The sequence below is a fragment of the Struthio camelus genome, chromosome 1, assembly GCF_040807025.1.
Source record: "Struthio camelus isolate bStrCam1 chromosome 1, bStrCam1.hap1, whole genome shotgun sequence".
Lineage (NCBI taxonomy): Eukaryota > Metazoa > Chordata > Aves > Struthioniformes > Struthionidae > Struthio > Struthio camelus.
The window spans coordinates 43,554,053-43,570,570 of record NC_090942.1 but is presented as its reverse complement, the minus strand read 5'-3'; the positions used below and the strand labels follow the sequence as shown (position 1 = coordinate 43,570,570).

Below are 16,518 nucleotides of genomic sequence, written 5' to 3'. Positions count from 1 at the left end.
GGTATTAAATTAAAAAATCCTGATTACCAAAACTAAGGGGAATCTAGGATTTCTTGTGTAACCTGAAGACCAACCTGATGCCTCTGTAACTCAGTGAAACTTCCCAAGGTGTGTATTTGCGATAGATAAGTCTGTGATATCTGCAAGTTTCTGAACAGTCTAAGTTGTGGAAGGTAAAGATACCAGTTCTCAAAAGCATCCCACATCAGAAACCCAAGCTACCCAACACCGCTACAGATAGTTTATAAAGCTTTTCTAAAAGTCTGGAGAGATCAGAAGCCCCCAGGCTTCCCCGAAGAATATGAAATCAAACAGTTCCTCTTCTCCTCGTGGAGACCTATCTGAGGTAGCAATTTCTGTTTCACAGTTCTGAAGTTGCTCTTCAGCCTACAGAAGGGAAGCTCAGGAGAGCACTGGTGTCTGTTTCCAAGTTATCTGTTGATGTAGTGCCCTCTGGTGGGCTAGGGCTCACTGGTTTTTGGTCTTCGAGGGATGCAAGGGTTTTTAGCTGGCTAGATTTCTCCTGAAATTTGTGCATGACTTTGTATTTGTCTGCTTTATATCTGGAGGGCATATGAATGGTGGCGTCCCTTATTTACTTAGGTAACTTCATTGAGAAATTTGTTTTATTGCTCCTTATAAGCGCTTACACTAGAACAGAGCTCTTCAAGCAAAACGGATCACTAAGATGATGTCTCATATATGTAGTAGATTCTTTTTCCTTAATACACACTGAGAACAGAATGTGCTTTTCTGTGGCTTGTAGTAGCTGCACAACAGCATCATTAGTAATTTGACCTCCTTTCCGTTGTCACACGTATACTGGCTACAGCTGTTGTCTCACTTTGCTTTTTGGATCCTGATGAAGTGTGGAATTTATATTGTGAATCCTTCACATCGGGTAAATATGGGCTTTTGATTGCTTTGATTTAAATCCTCACAGATACACCTATGCAGTGTCAAGCTAAAAGTATAAATTCAAGGCTAACATAAGCAGTCTTCCATATTTGCTCGCAAGAAACTGACTGGTAATCTTAATCAGTGTTGTAGATATGCTTCCATACATCTGGAATTTAACAGATTGTTTCTATCTAAAGAAATGAACAAAACAAAGAAGGCTTTATTTGGTACTGCACTATATATGGACAAGTGCACGTTTGGGAACGGAGGAGAACAGGACAAAAGTTTGCAGACCACAGTTAAGACTGGCCGGGTTATTGGATCAGTTGCAGCACCATCCAAATATGGTGGATGTTCTGGTCTAGAGTGGGTATTAAATTTGCCTGTATTGTGGTAACTGGTAAGTTTTCAGCTGATAGGATGAAATAATACGTATGAGTTGTTTGAAAACTAATTTTTCAGTTAGTTTTAATTAAAAAATCTCGGTAGAATCTTTGTGGTAAGTTACATGCTGAAATGATATAGAACTTCATTAAAAGTCTGATTTGCTTGCACTTTTTTGTTAAACATAAGTTGCTAAATTTATTTCCAGGCTAGCTCATGTAAAATGTAACATGCTCATATCATTCATAACAATGTCGCCTTTTCTTTAAGGTTTTGACAAAGGGAAGGACGATGTGTCACAAAGTAAAGAGGATACAGCACATTCTATATCAAAAAGCAAGGTAAGGAAAGTGGCCTCAAACTGGCTTAAAAATGTCAGCATACAAGAGAGCTGAGTACCTTTTTTATTAAATACAAGTATATTTAACTTTCATTGTAGATAATCCTGAAGATTTCTCCTCAGGTTTAGCAATAGATAAAGATTAAAGTAAGTTTATTAATACGGTTCTCGAGATGACATCACATGGAAATCTACAGTTTAGATTAGGGAAAAGGAAATGTGGATTCTTCTTGCTGTCATCTTAGTGTCCGGTTTTGCCTAGCCAAATGTAATGATGGATATAGGCCAACTTTTTGTATGGAAGAGGATTTACAGTCCTTAAAGATGTAGGTGAGGATGCTGTTCACTGAGCTTTAGCAAATCTTCAAAGACTGCTAAAGAAACTGTAACTGGAAAAGGTTTAGTTTAACCACTTATGAAGTTGCAGGCTAAAACATAGTTACACGTATTCTTTTGTTCTGCTTATTGAAAGGGCTTTTGTGCCTCAGAAGTCATGTATAAAGGTCCATTTCTGTGAGGCAGTGAGGGCACAGAGGAAAGCGTGCTCAGTAGTACAGTAAACTAGATATAATTGCTATTCATGCTTATACTCTCTGGCAGTCTTATAGAAATGGAAAAGGCAGGAGTCAGGCAAATTCATAATCATCGTGGTATGGTCCCAAAATAAAAAAAAAAAAAAGAAAAAGAAAAAAGGAAAAAAGGTTCATTGAGATGCAGTCAGAATTGAGACCGTACATACTGGAGCTGAGAGACACTGCAGTCACCAGAAACATAGCACTGACATCTTGGGATGGTCAAACTTTAAAAAGGAAGAAAACATGAACTACCGGAGAGCATCCAGAAAGACGTTTACTCTTGTTATATAATGATCCCAGGTATCTCCTTCCAGAGCCCGAATGTTCTGATCAGTAAAAGTGCCTGGCATGTCAGTGCACTAAATTTTTATCTAGTGATTGTTATATATTTAGAATAATAATTCCAGAAAAATATTTTATCAGATGTTTCGTAAAACAGATATCTTTAATGCCTTTAAGAGAAAAAGAGAGAGGAAGAGACTGCATTTTGCAAAGGGGGAAGTTCTGTATGATGAGATCACTGAACTGAGGAGTTCAAGTTGTCTGTTTTTCTTCCATAAGCATCACTGCAGGACAGAGTTTAAAGATACTTTAAATTATCTACGTATGTATGTTTGTATTTTCCGCTGGTGCATCCACTTGCTTTCTGGCTTTTACAAAGGAAGAATGTGATATTAGACACTTAAAAGAGATTGTCAGGGCGCAGCAAGAGCAGGCTTCTCCATAGGGAAAGGTGAGCCTGAGGGTGGGGAGTGACCACGCCAAGGAGGAGTGCAGTCCAGCAGCAGCAAGGTGAGCAGAGTGGGGCTGGAGACGGCAACCAGGCTCAGCCAACAGCCCCGATTGCCGGGCAAGTCCGTAGTGATAAGGCAGGTCTGAGGTCTAGCCAGAAACTGAAATCCATGGGTCAGTGCTGGATCAACGAGCGGCCAGGCACAGGTGTATCTGTAACCTTAGTTCAGGCTAGGCCGAAGGGCTCGTACCTGAGCTTAAATACAGTTCCCAGGGGAAGTGGGGCAGATGCCTGCTTCTCACTGCTTTCTCACAGAGCTCTTTTCATAGCAGTCTCATCCAGCGTTACACAGCTGCACTGTGTCAGAGCTGGCCTTAGGCACAGGTGAGGAAACCCCTCGGAGGGAGAGGGGATGCGCTCAGGGCTTTGACACAAATTTTTAAAAAATGTTTCATATGTCAGAGTCTGAAAGAGGAGTTGCTGTTTCCTCCATTTAAAACAAATGTTTAATAGATATTGAAAAAAATCAGCGTAATTTAAAGATTTTTAGTAACAGTTCCCTCCTTAAATGACGTCATTGGAATTGCCCTCGGGGAAGGCAACCTCGCCCTGAGGTCGACAGGTCTCTGTGATGTCATAGCTGAGAAGTCAGGCCCGGGTCTGATCGGAACAGCAAACCTCAGCATGTGTCATCTTTACCCCATCCTAGAGTCTCATTGGTCAGGCAGATCAAGGAAGGGTACTTTACCATTCAGCTTGCTTCTGACTGAAATATTTATATTGGTCCAGAAATCTCTAAATCATCTTTGACTTGGAAGTCAAGTTAAAACTGTTTATTTTAACTTGAATTTACTTCAAACTCTATTAATTATTCACCTTTTACTACCCAATGTATTTTTTCTTCCCTATGCTTATTTTTCTTGATTCTTTTCTATCCAGAATCTTAAACCTCTGTATACTTTGCTGTTACTTTGTTTACTTGCATTTTTCTGCTATCCAAGAGGAGACAGGTATTTCGGCTTATCCTAACATAGGTTTTTCTTCATGTTCCTTTTTGCAATAACTCTGTGTGGCTTAATAAGACTACTGATTCCTTTATACCCCACAAATAATCTTTAGCAGAAGATGGCAGTTGGCTGGCCTAGCTGTGGAGGTTAAGTAACATCCCTTCTTTCTAAACATGGATCAGAAAAGCAGTAACGAGCCTTGCCCAGAACCTAGCATAAAGGTACTGAACGTACCTCACTGGGAATTGCAATTGATTGGCCTAAAACGTCCTCCTCTTTAAATTAGGATCCCTGCAGCTTATTATGTGTGGATAGAGTACTGAGACAGTTACTAATTTAAAAATGTCTGAATCCTCAATCTATCCCAGATCTGTTGTACAGGTGAATATAGTTTCATGCTAGTGAGCTTTAGGATTGTTACTGAGAAAATGAATTTTTGTAACCTGGGGTACTTAGTGTTTGGGGGCTTAAATATTTATGGGCTTTAGATTGTATTAGCTTTCTGTTATTGAGCAACTAGATTATTTATGAATATTTTACTTAAGTTTTCCGTTATACCTTGCATAACGACTTCATTATTTCTTCTTATGAGACAGTGATCCTCCTCTGTTCCTACGTTTGAAGTACAGTATTTCTTTAACTTCTGGACAGAGGATTTACACCACTAAATCTCAAGTTGTATGTCTGTCTTAAAGCTATATTTTGAGTGTTAAGAGCATATGTTTAACACATAATGATAAGGATTCCTTCCTTCCTCCAAGATGTAGGTGGAAGTAGGACGTACCGATTGCTGAAATGATTTTCAGATAGCAAGATTACTTCTTGCCATTAATTTCACTTATCTTTTTGGGGCTTTTTCTGGCAATATGCTTCATGCCTGACAGTGGAAGCAAATAAAGAAAAACTAATTTAGCGTCGGCACAAAATAACAGTTCTTTACCTTGCAATAAAACTAGTTTAATTTTGGCACTTAACAAATAAAAGCTTGTTTGACTATTTTGACTTTTTGGCAAACAAATTAATAGCCTTGTCTAAAGAAACTCCTGTAAAGTGCTAATGCTAATGTCCTGTTAAAGTATTGGAGGCGATGAAGCAGGATCAAGGTTAAATTGCTGTTTGTTCTGTTCATAATTCTTTAATTTTTATCTCTTTGGTTTGAGTGACTTGTGTGTTAGGAAAAAAACAATGTTTAAATGCACTACTTTTATTATTGCATTAAATCATTACTTTTCTCAATGCTTGCATGTTTTTGACTATCACTTTATAGGATTCCAAAATAGAAATTCAGTGAATAAACTTTTCATTGTAGTCTGAGACTTGAAATTACCATTCAGAAATGTTGAACAGACTAAGAAGCAGTTTTCCGTGTCCTTGAATTTACAAAGCTTAAAAGGTTTTATCGGTATTTTTTTTCTCTGGGAAGGAACTTTGAGTGAATCAGATTTACGTTTCAATGCACAAAGAATATAACTCTTTGTGATTTATCATTTATATAGTGGATCCCTACTCAATGTTTCCTGAGTTGCAATAGGAATGACAAGTTCAGTAGACTTTTTTTTAATTTTAAAGACCTCTGGAGCCCAGGGCAAATCTTTGGTTGGCTCCAGTTCCCTTTTAACTAGTAGGCAACCAATGCAAAGGAATAAACTTTGAACCTTATAAGACATGGGGAAAGGGAGGAAGAAATCATGTGGTGCTGAGACAGCATATTGTCCTGTCATGAATGAGGACTTAGAGTTTATAAACAACCTCGAGTGTCTCTTTCTCCTGTCTCGTGGCACTGCGAGCTTCCCTAAGATGGCTTGAAAAATAGTCCGATCGTGGGGCTGGAAAGGAAGGAGCTGAACGAGTAGCTTTAGTGGTCAGCTGTACTATGATAATTTATAGAACATTAAATTATAGACTGAAGAGACTGTATTTTCCTTCATGGGTCACGGGGTAAGTTCCTCTATAGCAATCAATCTGGAGGAATTGTCAAGTTATGAAGGCACTGGGACTGGGATTGGGAATGAAGGAATATGTCAGACGTGGACCAACTCCCATGTTTAAATACCAGGATTTTCCTAAAACCTTGAAGTCTTCTGTCTGCTAAAAAACGCCTAGCTAGTCAAGAATGTGGCATATGAGCAACAGAGTACAGGTGCTAAATATCTGCTGTATGTAGTTCAGCTTCTGGAGAAGTCAGACTCTCTTTGCCCTTGCAATCCTTATGAAGTAAGACGACTCCATAAATAGACGGTAAACAGCTCATCTTACCTTTTTTTTTTTTTTTTTTTTTAATGTGGAAGAAATGGAAGAAAAGTGAATGTGATTGGATGTTTGTAAACCTAACTATGCATTTCATACACTTTTTTGAAAGTGCCTGAAGCAATAATATGTCCTGGTATCTATCGTTGTCTCTTCTTTATTCTACATTTTGTGAATTTCAGTCTGAATCCAAACTTTTCAATGGCTCGGAGAAGGACATCTCTTTGTCTTCAAGCAAGCTTACAAAAAAGGAATCTCTCAAGGTGAATAAATTCCAAAGTATCTCCTCATGGACTGTAAACATACTCACATAGTTTTACCATATTCTCCAGTGAGAAAATAGAAGCCAAGCAGTGATGAGACCTCTGTGGAATACCTATGTATTGTGAGGAGTAGCATTATTGATTCTCTTTGGTTTTCCAGTCTTATTGTGTTGTTACTTGAGTATGGGCTTCTGTAATGTAGTCTTTAGGGCGACAGAAGATTATAGGATAATTTAGGTTAGAAGAGACGTCAGGATATAACCTGTTCCATGTAATTAGATGGTGAAAAGAATTTTCAGGGTTACAACTTGGTGTACCTGCAGTCAACTTGCCGTACCTGCAGTTTTCCTACTGGCTTTGTCCCTGTGTTGTAACAAGATAAGACGCCGCTGTTTGGCAGTTAACACGGCAGGAGAAATGTAAATCTTTTGCCACTAAAGGAGGGTAGGTTGTACCACTGTGAATTCCTACTAGCGAGGGAAAGTAATTGGTGGATGAAGATGACTAACCAGATAATGTACCTGTAAATCTGAACCTGGTTCTGAATTTGTTTTTATATTTAAACCAGGAAAGGAAGTTTTTCTGGGATTCTAATGGGAGTTTTCATGATTCTCATTCTTAGAAACAAACTCTTTTATATCTTGAAGGCAAATACTCTGTTGTGTTTTAAAGCTGCTTCTCTGTATCTGCATTAGAAGGTTTTTTCCTTAATTTGTATTTATAGATGATTTTTGTGCAGTGATTACTTGTTTAGGTCTGTGGCATTATAAATATTTTTATTATTAATTACAGGTTCAAAAGAAAAATTACAGAGAAGAGAAGAAGAGAGCTACCAAAGAATTACTTAGCACTATCACAGACCCATCAGTTATTGTTATGGCTGACTGGCTGAAGGTCAGAATTTAAGTGTGAAACCTGAGCTGAAGATCTAGCAGCTGCCTGCTGCTTTCTCACCAGAATAGAAAAGGCTTAATCGCTTAGTTGCTGATCAATGTTTTTCTACAAGCGCAGGAGCTGTTAATTGCATCCCAGAGTCTCTCTGCTCAAATCCTAGGAAAATAATGGAGTAAACCTAGCTCCTACTTACTGCAGTCACCATAGTCACATGCCTCTCGTATGCATAGCAATTAACTTCAGATGAGTTGGCTTTCAGACTCTTATTTTGTCCTTTTGTTTTACACTTTGAATTTAAACTCTGTTGCCAGTAGCACAAGTCATTCAGATATGTTAAATATTTGAATACAGACTTCTTTATGCATCTCTTTCCAGTTATTTTTCCTTCCTCTCTTAAGAACTAACTGTCCTCTCATACTTGTATAAAAGGTGAGAAATTCATTTTTTACAGGTAGTAGTCAGTCTCATCAGAAGTATTGCATTCTGTTTAATTACTTGAATTTTTAAACATATTTCTTACAAATTGTACAGGAATTTTTTATGTTTAACTCTGAATGATAGCTTATCTGGGAAAAGTTTCTCCAGCTTTTTGTAAAATCAAGGTAAATAGGCTAGAATACTGCTCAGAGATCAGACTGGCATTCAGTCCTGCACATGCCGAAGGAATTAAATTCCAGAGTGGACAGAATGGATGTGAGCAGCCTAATCGGATATGGAAATTCAGGGAGGTTCTTGAAAGGTTCTCCTATCATCTGTGGAATGAAGTTAACAGCTGTTTATAAGAGATTTTGTCCAAGAAATACAAATATGTATGGGAGTTGTTATTTTGTGACTATTCTATTTTTCTCACCAGACTTCTGATCTATTTTCAGTGGGGCTCTGCTTTCAAAGATATTTATACCGTTAATCTTGATTTCATGCTAGTGGTAAAATATTTTCCAAATAGGAAAATTTCAGATGAAATCTCTAAGTACATCTGAATCTGTGTGTGGGGGGGGGAGGGGGGGGTATTGATCTGTAGAGTAAGTTTTCATCAAGAAAGAGTAGAAGAATGGACATTAAGATTACACTTTTACTGTTCTTTTGATGAAGTTGAATAAACATTTGGTAAAACTTTATACACTCGATAAACTTAGCTTGGAGTAAAGCTACTAAAATTCAATGTTAATTGCCCTTTTGTCAAAGGGGACGCTTCTGGTACTGGCTTCACTCAGATTTAACTTTAACTGTTCATCTTCTAGATTCGTGGCACCTTGAAAAGCTGGACCAAGCTGTGGTGTGTACTGAAACCAGGAGTCTTGCTTATTTACAAAACTCCCAAAAACGGCCAGTGGGTGGGAACAGTGCTCCTGAATGCTTGTGAACTCATTGAGAGGCCTTCTAAAAAAGATGGCTTTTGTTTCAAACTTTTTCATCCTTTGGAGCAGTCCATATGGGCTGTAAAGGTTAGTGGTCATCCATTGAGAACTGTACGTGTTATTAGCATTACCAACTTTGAGTGAAAACAACCTTAACGAAAAGTTGAAGTAAATATTCTGTTAAAGCTTAAGTGGTTTGTCTCTTCCGAACGTAAAGCTTAAGTGGTTTGTCTCTTCCGAACGTAAAACTTGAACATCTAGTCTTCCTCATTACAAAAAGTATTTGATTTATGCTGCATAGTTTACGCTGCTCTGTACGGTTAAACAGCTTCAACTGTGGTGTGTGGAGAGATGCCGTTAAAAAAATTAATGCTGTCTCTGACAGTGGTGTAAGTGGAAGAAAAGAGTATAGTATATAATGTTATATTTTACATCCATCCAGTCTAACCTTCCAATCGCTGTGTATGGTGGGACATTTAAGGAAGGAAGTGATTTGCCAAAATGAAAGAGCTGAGATGGGTTGTGATCATTTCTTGGCTTCGAGTCCTATTATTCAGGGTGTAATAAGTCATTCAAATGGTTTCCTTGTACAGTAGTAGTACATATTACAACTTGTTACCTACTTATGTTCCTTTTTTACTGAAATTTTAGAAAGATAAATGATGTTTGCTTTGTCATATATGGCATAATATTGTTAGCAGCTCTTAGCCCAAAATCATTGAAAAGCATAGTGTGTTCGGCACAGTAAAGGATTATTTCAGTTTCTCATGAGAATCTTTGCTTCAAAATTTGCTATTATTTACTTTTTATACTGGAATAAACAGGCTAATAAAGTCCTTATTTTATGTGCACATACGGAGAGGGGGTGTGGAAGCATAGCACGAGTGAACGTATTTACCTCCTGAAATGACATCTGTAGTTGAAATTGTTGTACAATATTAGAACCCTTGTAACAGAGAAATAAGCATGCCCTCTGCGACATACATCTTAATACAGATACTAATTGTGAGACTGTATCTTGTGAATCTTTTATTGGTATAGATAATACCAATATAGATATTGGCGCTGTGATATTTGTAGAACGCGCTACACTTTTTGTTTCTTCCCTGTCTCAGAACCAAGGAAGTTAGCAAGTGTAATTCCTGATGTTTGTTTGAGGTCCTCTTCCTGAAGCATTATCATTATCAGTATTATCTAAATTTATGACATGTAGATCAAATCTTTTGTACTTACTTTTTAGAATGATTTTATTTTAATATTCCTTAAGAGGATTTTTCACTGATTAGTGGTGATCTCACATTTGCAGAACACAAGCTTCATACTCTTTTACAAAGCTACAGGGTGGGGTGTTAACGTGACTTAATGGTTTATGATCATGTATATCTACGTTGCAAAGTGGTGGCCTGTCTGCAGAAGATCACAAATCAGTCTTATATTTCTTTATTGCTTGGCAATGAGAAATGGATTTGTTTGTTTTTCTAACTAGATGTTTAGAATTTAGAGGACATGCCCCACCAGATTTTTACTTTTTTAAGGTAGGTCAAATTTTGAACCTGAACAAGTTGATATTGTCCATTATAAATGTGCTGAGAGCTGGAGTGGCATTTGTTCATTTTGGTATGGCTATTTGCAGTTGAGAATTACTAGTTTTAATTAGGTGAAAGGCCTTGAAGTTTGAAACTTGCTGCCCTGTCTTCCTAGTTAACTATATAACTTCCTAGTTACAGATTTATTACTGTGAGGCAAACATTCATAAGTGTTATAGCAATTGACTCATTTACAGAGTAGATTTACCAGAACAAGCCTGAAGTCTAAGATAAAATGAACCTTGTTTACCATCAGCCTAGGAAGATGACATTGCAAGGAAATATTTACACAGATGTAAGTACTGCAGGAGATTTTCTTGCTTGAACACACTTCCCACAGCGCGTCCTTTTGGCAGACTCTGAATCCTCTTCTGCAGTAGTTTGAGGCCAGTCACTTAACATGCTTCCTTAAGCCTATTGCTGTGGTCTTTGATGTTCCTCATGCACTCTGAGATAGCTGATGCACTGTATCTTGTTCGTTCTCCTTCACATGCCCAGTCCTGAGGCCATTTTAATTTCCTGAGACTGCTACCTAGAAAAATTACTGGAAATAATTTTTCACTAATAGATTTAGTTAAAAGTGTGACTGCTTATCTATTTTTGTTACTTTCTATGAATGTTCGTGACATTTGCGTTTTATTGGCATGAATATTCTGTAGGAAGTAAATTTAAAAGTGTGTTGTTTTTTTTTTTAAATCTGTGGAAGTGGAGTTTTAAACTTAATCATTGCCTTGCATTGGAGTATTTGTACAGTCATTTTATCAGGAAGAGAAGCAGTTCAAATGAAGTCACCTAACCAGTGGAAACTGACTGATGTCTCTCTCTCAAAGAATATTAATATACAGATAATTGGTTTTGATTCGTAACTGGTGCCATCAAAATAAAACATGTCTGGTTCTTTTGGAACATCAGTCAATCAGAGAAAATCAAAATCCACAAGCAGTTATTCCAAGAGAAGTCAGCCTGCTTAAATGTTTACTGCAAATTATTTGCTCAGTTCTTATTACTGCATTGTCAAAGCACATAAGAACATACCTTTCTCACAGCAGCCAATCTTATCTTCATTCCCAAATTATAGTTATTTGAGGCGTAGTAACTACTATATTCTGTACACCTAGGTCTCATGGGCAGAGCTCTGCCCTTAGTCCATGTTCTGTAAACTGAGAATTGGAGGACTTGTGATGGCTGAGGCCTTTGTGCAGCACCGCAGCACCTCTCCTGGCACGCCGTGATGCGCCATGCCGCATCACAGTGCTCTTCCCTCCCCAGGGCACTGGTCTAGACCACTTCCCCACGTGCCCACTCAGCGATCTGCCCTGGAAATGAGGAGCGCTCCTGCATGGTGTTGTCTCTTGTGGCTTTTGTATAGTTAACGCCCAATCCTTCTATTGCTACTTCACCCAGCGCTTTTCATAGATGCACCTTTCAACTCATTCTGAAGAGGGCTGCAATATATAATCTTGTTTTTAACACCCAAATTGCGGTTACTCTGTACTTATTATTCGGAAGTTGCTGAACATCATTTACACCTGTGCTAGCTTGTGTGTATTGGTATCTAAGTGCCACCAACGCTCCTTGCTATCCCCCGCCCACCCTTGGAAATGTTTTGGCTGTTTCATATGCTTGCTTCTAAAATATCTGCCTTTATCTGCTTTTGCTCAAAACTTCTGCTTGCTTTCAAGTTCCCTCTTCTAAGCCTTGTACTAGCTTTTCATTAGGCTTCTCTGGGGAAATCAACCAAGACCAAAAAGTGTTAACTTACCCGTTAGGTAGGCTTAACCCAGCTCCACGATAGCTTCAAGTTTTACTTTTTAATACAGCCCTCTTTGCCTGTCAGTTGTCTTACTGTTTCTGTAGGTAAACTTTGTAAAGGAGCCTTAAAGTGATTGCTTGGTATTCTATTCCAAAACAATACTTGACAAAAATAGAAGGGTCTTTTGGAATAATGTTTGAATTCAAAATGCACAAATCTTCATAGTGTAAGTAAAAATTTGGCATTTTAAATCCTCTCTGTGTCTTTTAGTTGAACACAATGTCATGGTGTCCTGCTGATACTCTTTATAGAGGGACTTAAGCATCTAAATGCCTTTGATAGACCTAGGTATGACCTTTTTTGTGGGCACCACCTCCATCGAAGCCAAAGGTTAGGCACCTACATGTTTTGTGGTTTGACTACTGGATAGTAGAGAAGTTGAAGAGGAAGGAGGGAAGGAGAAAGGAAGAAGGGGGAACCTATACAGATACCTAGTGTTTGGGTGGGAGGGGTTATCTTCCATTTCCTGTGAATGTAGAGTGACTCATCTGTCTTCCGAGGACAGGCAGAAAGCATGCAGTCCAGGAGCATAGTGCAGTGCTGAGGAGCCAAGCACATTGTCATGTAACATCAGCATGAAGTGCATCACTGAAAAGGGCCTCCTGTTCTCTGCCATGGTTCATCTTGCCCTCATGTCTCGCTGTGCTTTATGAACCATAGCGCCCTGTTAGGAACCGAGGAGAGTCTTTGCTGTCATCAAAAAAAGGACAGAGACCGGAGGAGGGAAGAGCTAGCTGCTGTAAAAAATGTGGGCTCTTCTGCTTGACAGCATTTGTTGTAAATCCGTTCTCTTAAGCCTCCCCACAGAAGTGCCTTTTGTTTTGCTTGCTTTCAATCTCACCTTTTCAGCTTAAATACAAAGCTGAAGAGGAATTGCTTGTCCCTTGCAATCTTGTCTATGTGCTGTAATCCCTTAAAAATGAGGGTGACTCCCCCAGTAGGGTTCCTTTGGATGCTTTTGTCTTTTTGCTGTAAGTGGCATCAGCAGAGCGTTTGCAAGTTACTCTGCCAAGTATGATTTACCAAAAAACCCACCAAAATTATTTGAATGCCAAAGACCTTTCTCTTCAAAGTGGGCTTGAATTGGGAGCTGTACTTAGAGTGAAAACCCTGAAGAGGAAATCCAGTAAAAGAGGGCTGTCCATCTTTCCATTCATGTCTTCATTAGATGTTGCTGAGTGACAGCAAGTAGCCCTGCACTGTGTCAGCTTGAACAATACACTCTAAAACTGAATTAAAATATCTAATGCTATTGCTTTTGTTTTTTGTATTTCAAGGGTCCAAAAGGTGAAGCAGTTGGTTCTATAACTCAGCCGTTACCCAGCAGTTATTTGATCATCCGAGCTGCTTCAGAATCAGATGGTAAATAGATATTTTAGCATTTTTCCACAATGAGAGAACTTATTAGAAAATAGATGTCTTTAGTTCTTTTCCTGTATCTATTGCAGCATTGTGTTTGCAGTTCCATAGTTAAAGTTCTCCATTAGCGTAGTACATTCAGTTGTGTTGGTACTAGACGTTTTTCATGGTTATTAAAGCAGAATATTGTCCTGAAGAAGCTCACTGGGCTCTATACAGTTCCCTTGCTACGGTTGGGTAGAGGAGGGGAAGGGCTATTTCAGGTTTCATTATGTTAATTTTGGTCTAATACTCAAGCTGTCTCCTTTTTAAAGTGCTAACGTGGACCTACTTTGGTTCTAATGCAACTATTTATGTATTATAAAATGCAGTAATACAGTAGAGCTCTAGCAGTAACAGTTCCCTCAAAATATAGCTTTGTAACAATGCTTCATCACTGAGGGGAGGTGGCAGTCGATATTAGGGCAACCATCTTGAAAGGTTGTGAAAGGGAAACAGTTTAAGACGATGTGTAACTTTTTTTTAGCAGCTGCTTTCCTTCTATGGGTTAATTATAAGCTTACCAGTGCAGACTTTAAAAGTAGGACTTTATTTGCCTGCAAATCAAGAGATGATTGGTTTTAAAAAGATAGCGTATTTGAAGGGGAATAGGAGAAGTGGCATTTTGAGGTTATTTATTTTAATTCATCCCTAAGCGTAAGTTTATGCTGCTTTCATTATTTTATTCAAATCCTTTTATTTATTTATTGTTAATGACTTGCAAAGTTGGAAACTGATTATATACAGGGGAATGAAGAAAAAAAGAATGGGAAGACTGAACAAATTATTTTCTGGTAGTTATTTGACTTTTTGCAAAAAATGAAAATATCTAATGCTTTATACTGAAGTGATATTTGTATGTTACCATTATAGCTCCTTTTTCACATTGTTACTGTAGTACATTGGCAAATTTTGCCAAGCGATGCAGTTACTTAGTCTTCAAAACTAGCGCATGGTGCAGGCAACTTCAGAGGAGTCCGGCAGTTAGGGCCTAAATGGAACCATAATCCTTACAGTATATTCTAGTATTTCTTCCTTAATGCAACAGAAGCATAACTTACCTTGCTTGTTCTACCCTGAAACATCTCTTGTACCAGCTGTGTAGCCATGAGTTATTTCTGTCACCACCAGATTATAAAATCCAATGCATGTAACGTGGAACAACTCCTTTCCACTGAAGCGTGTCTTCGATGGTAAAGTAAACAGATTGGGAAAGGACTGTGAAACTAGGAAACTGAAGTTGTACAGTTCAGTAAAATACTTAATTTTTACTCTATTAACAACTCTGTCTTTAGGCAGGTGTTGGATGGATGCTTTGGAGTTGGCTTTGAAATGTTCAAGTCTGCTTAAACGTACAATGATTAGGGAAGGTAAAGAACATGATTTGAACTCTTCAGACAGCACGCATGTGTCTCTCTATGGTCTGCTTCGTGGTAACAACTTACACAGTGGAGAAAACTTCCCGTAAGTAAATTAATTACTAAAACTGATTGTCCTTTTGGCAAAACCTCGTAGCGATAACTTCATTTCTCCAGAGGGAGAATCTCTTTCTAAGCTTGCAGTTTCTTTTGCTCCTGAATTCTTTTTAGATGCGTTAGTTGCTATGTGTTTATAAAGGTTTGTAAGAGCAAAATGGGTACAGAGGGAGGTTTGGCCCAAGGAACTCAAAGTGGAATATCACATCTGTAAGTTTTAAATACTCAGTTCAGTTGTTAAAGTTTAATTTTTGATATCCTCAGGTTGGTCTTTCTTGTAGTCTTCACCTGAAAATATAAAGTTCAATTTATGTGACGGAAGTTGGTAGATCTGAATATATGTTGTTGTTCTTTGGTTGAACTATGAATAATATAGTTATTTAAACAGTTTCAGCATGTTTTAACTTTGAAGCATCGGATAATATAATAGAGTGACTGAAGTATTGTTCATTCAAGTTAAAAAAAAAAAAAAAAAACAGCACAAAAGTTGAACTCTCGCACTTGGATCTCTTCAACCTTTTTGGTATCAGAAAGTGCATAAAATTTATCATGTGGCATCCAGTGTCTAAGTACACTTGAGTAACTGCCTGTTCAGTTTAATAAATACTTTCAGATAGATTTTTGGGAGCATAATAAACTTTCTCATAAAAATATTATTAAACAAGCATGATGAATGGTATTTTCAAACACTTTGATTGTGACAGCAAAGTGCATTAGAAAATACAAAAGATTTAGTCCTTTATCTGAAATAATTAGGTCTGAAGCTTGGGCTGTGCATGACTTTTCTGAATAATATTCCATGAATTCAGTATACTTTCTGATTGACCTTAAAATATTTTGAATAGTCACTCCTGCATGTGAAGATTCAGTTGCCTGTCTGTCCTTTCTGGGTGGGCAGGAAGTTGATGTTGCTGTTAAAGTATGTTTCAGTATTTGAGGTGAAAGTAAAGCTTTGCACTGGGAGAAACACAATTCTTTCTGGCCTAACTAGCCTGAGAAAAGGCATGTTGTTGCCTCAGGTCCAGATTCATGCCCCTATCCACATGACCAAACAGTCTCTTAGTGGAGTTCTTGCTCCTTCCATTCTCCCATGGAAAAGAATATTGCTTTATACAGTTCAGCTGAAGATCTGTTGTCATGAATAGTAATTTAATGTCATTATGTTCTAGTTTGGTAGGTGAGAACTCTTCAGCTGGCTCAGATTACAGTCACACAATTAGTTACATCTGTTAAGCTTAATTAAGACTAATATTTTAATTAAGTAGTTCTTTGGATGTAGCCTATTCTAAGTGTTTTCAGTGTTTGAATCTCTAAGGAACAAAAAATCTTCAGGCCTGATTTTAATGGGATTAGCAGGAGAGGGAGAAGAAAGGTGAAGGTGGTTTTAGCTCCGTATTAACACAGCCCACCACACTTCCTGCTTCAGGTTACACAGTTGCACACCTTCCCAGGAAGACTGGGGCATGATGCTCTGCTGTGGCTTGGTCAACAAATTTTAAAAGGCTAGTTCTCAGCTGTATCTTTGACAAAATCAACATTTACTTT

The 16,518-nt window shown here is 38.1% G+C and overlaps 1 protein-coding gene across 13 annotated transcripts in view; it reads left to right on the top strand.

Annotated features, from left to right (window-relative positions):
• Nucleotides 1–16,518, top strand: part of OSBPL8 (oxysterol binding protein like 8) — a 100,471-nt gene that overhangs the window by 67,536 nt on the left and 16,417 nt on the right. For all 13 annotated transcript variants that reach the window (XM_068936005.1, XM_068935993.1, XM_068936072.1 and 10 more), the window contains 6 exons: nt 1,555–1,625; nt 6,369–6,449; nt 7,242–7,343; nt 8,585–8,788; nt 13,378–13,462; nt 14,794–14,962. In XM_068936005.1, coding sequence (XP_068792106.1) covers nt 1,555–1,625; nt 6,369–6,449; nt 7,242–7,343; nt 8,585–8,788; nt 13,378–13,462; nt 14,794–14,962 — 712 coding nt within the window. The remainder of the gene's footprint in view (nt 1–1,554; nt 1,626–6,368; nt 6,450–7,241; nt 7,344–8,584; nt 8,789–13,377; nt 13,463–14,793; nt 14,963–16,518) is intronic.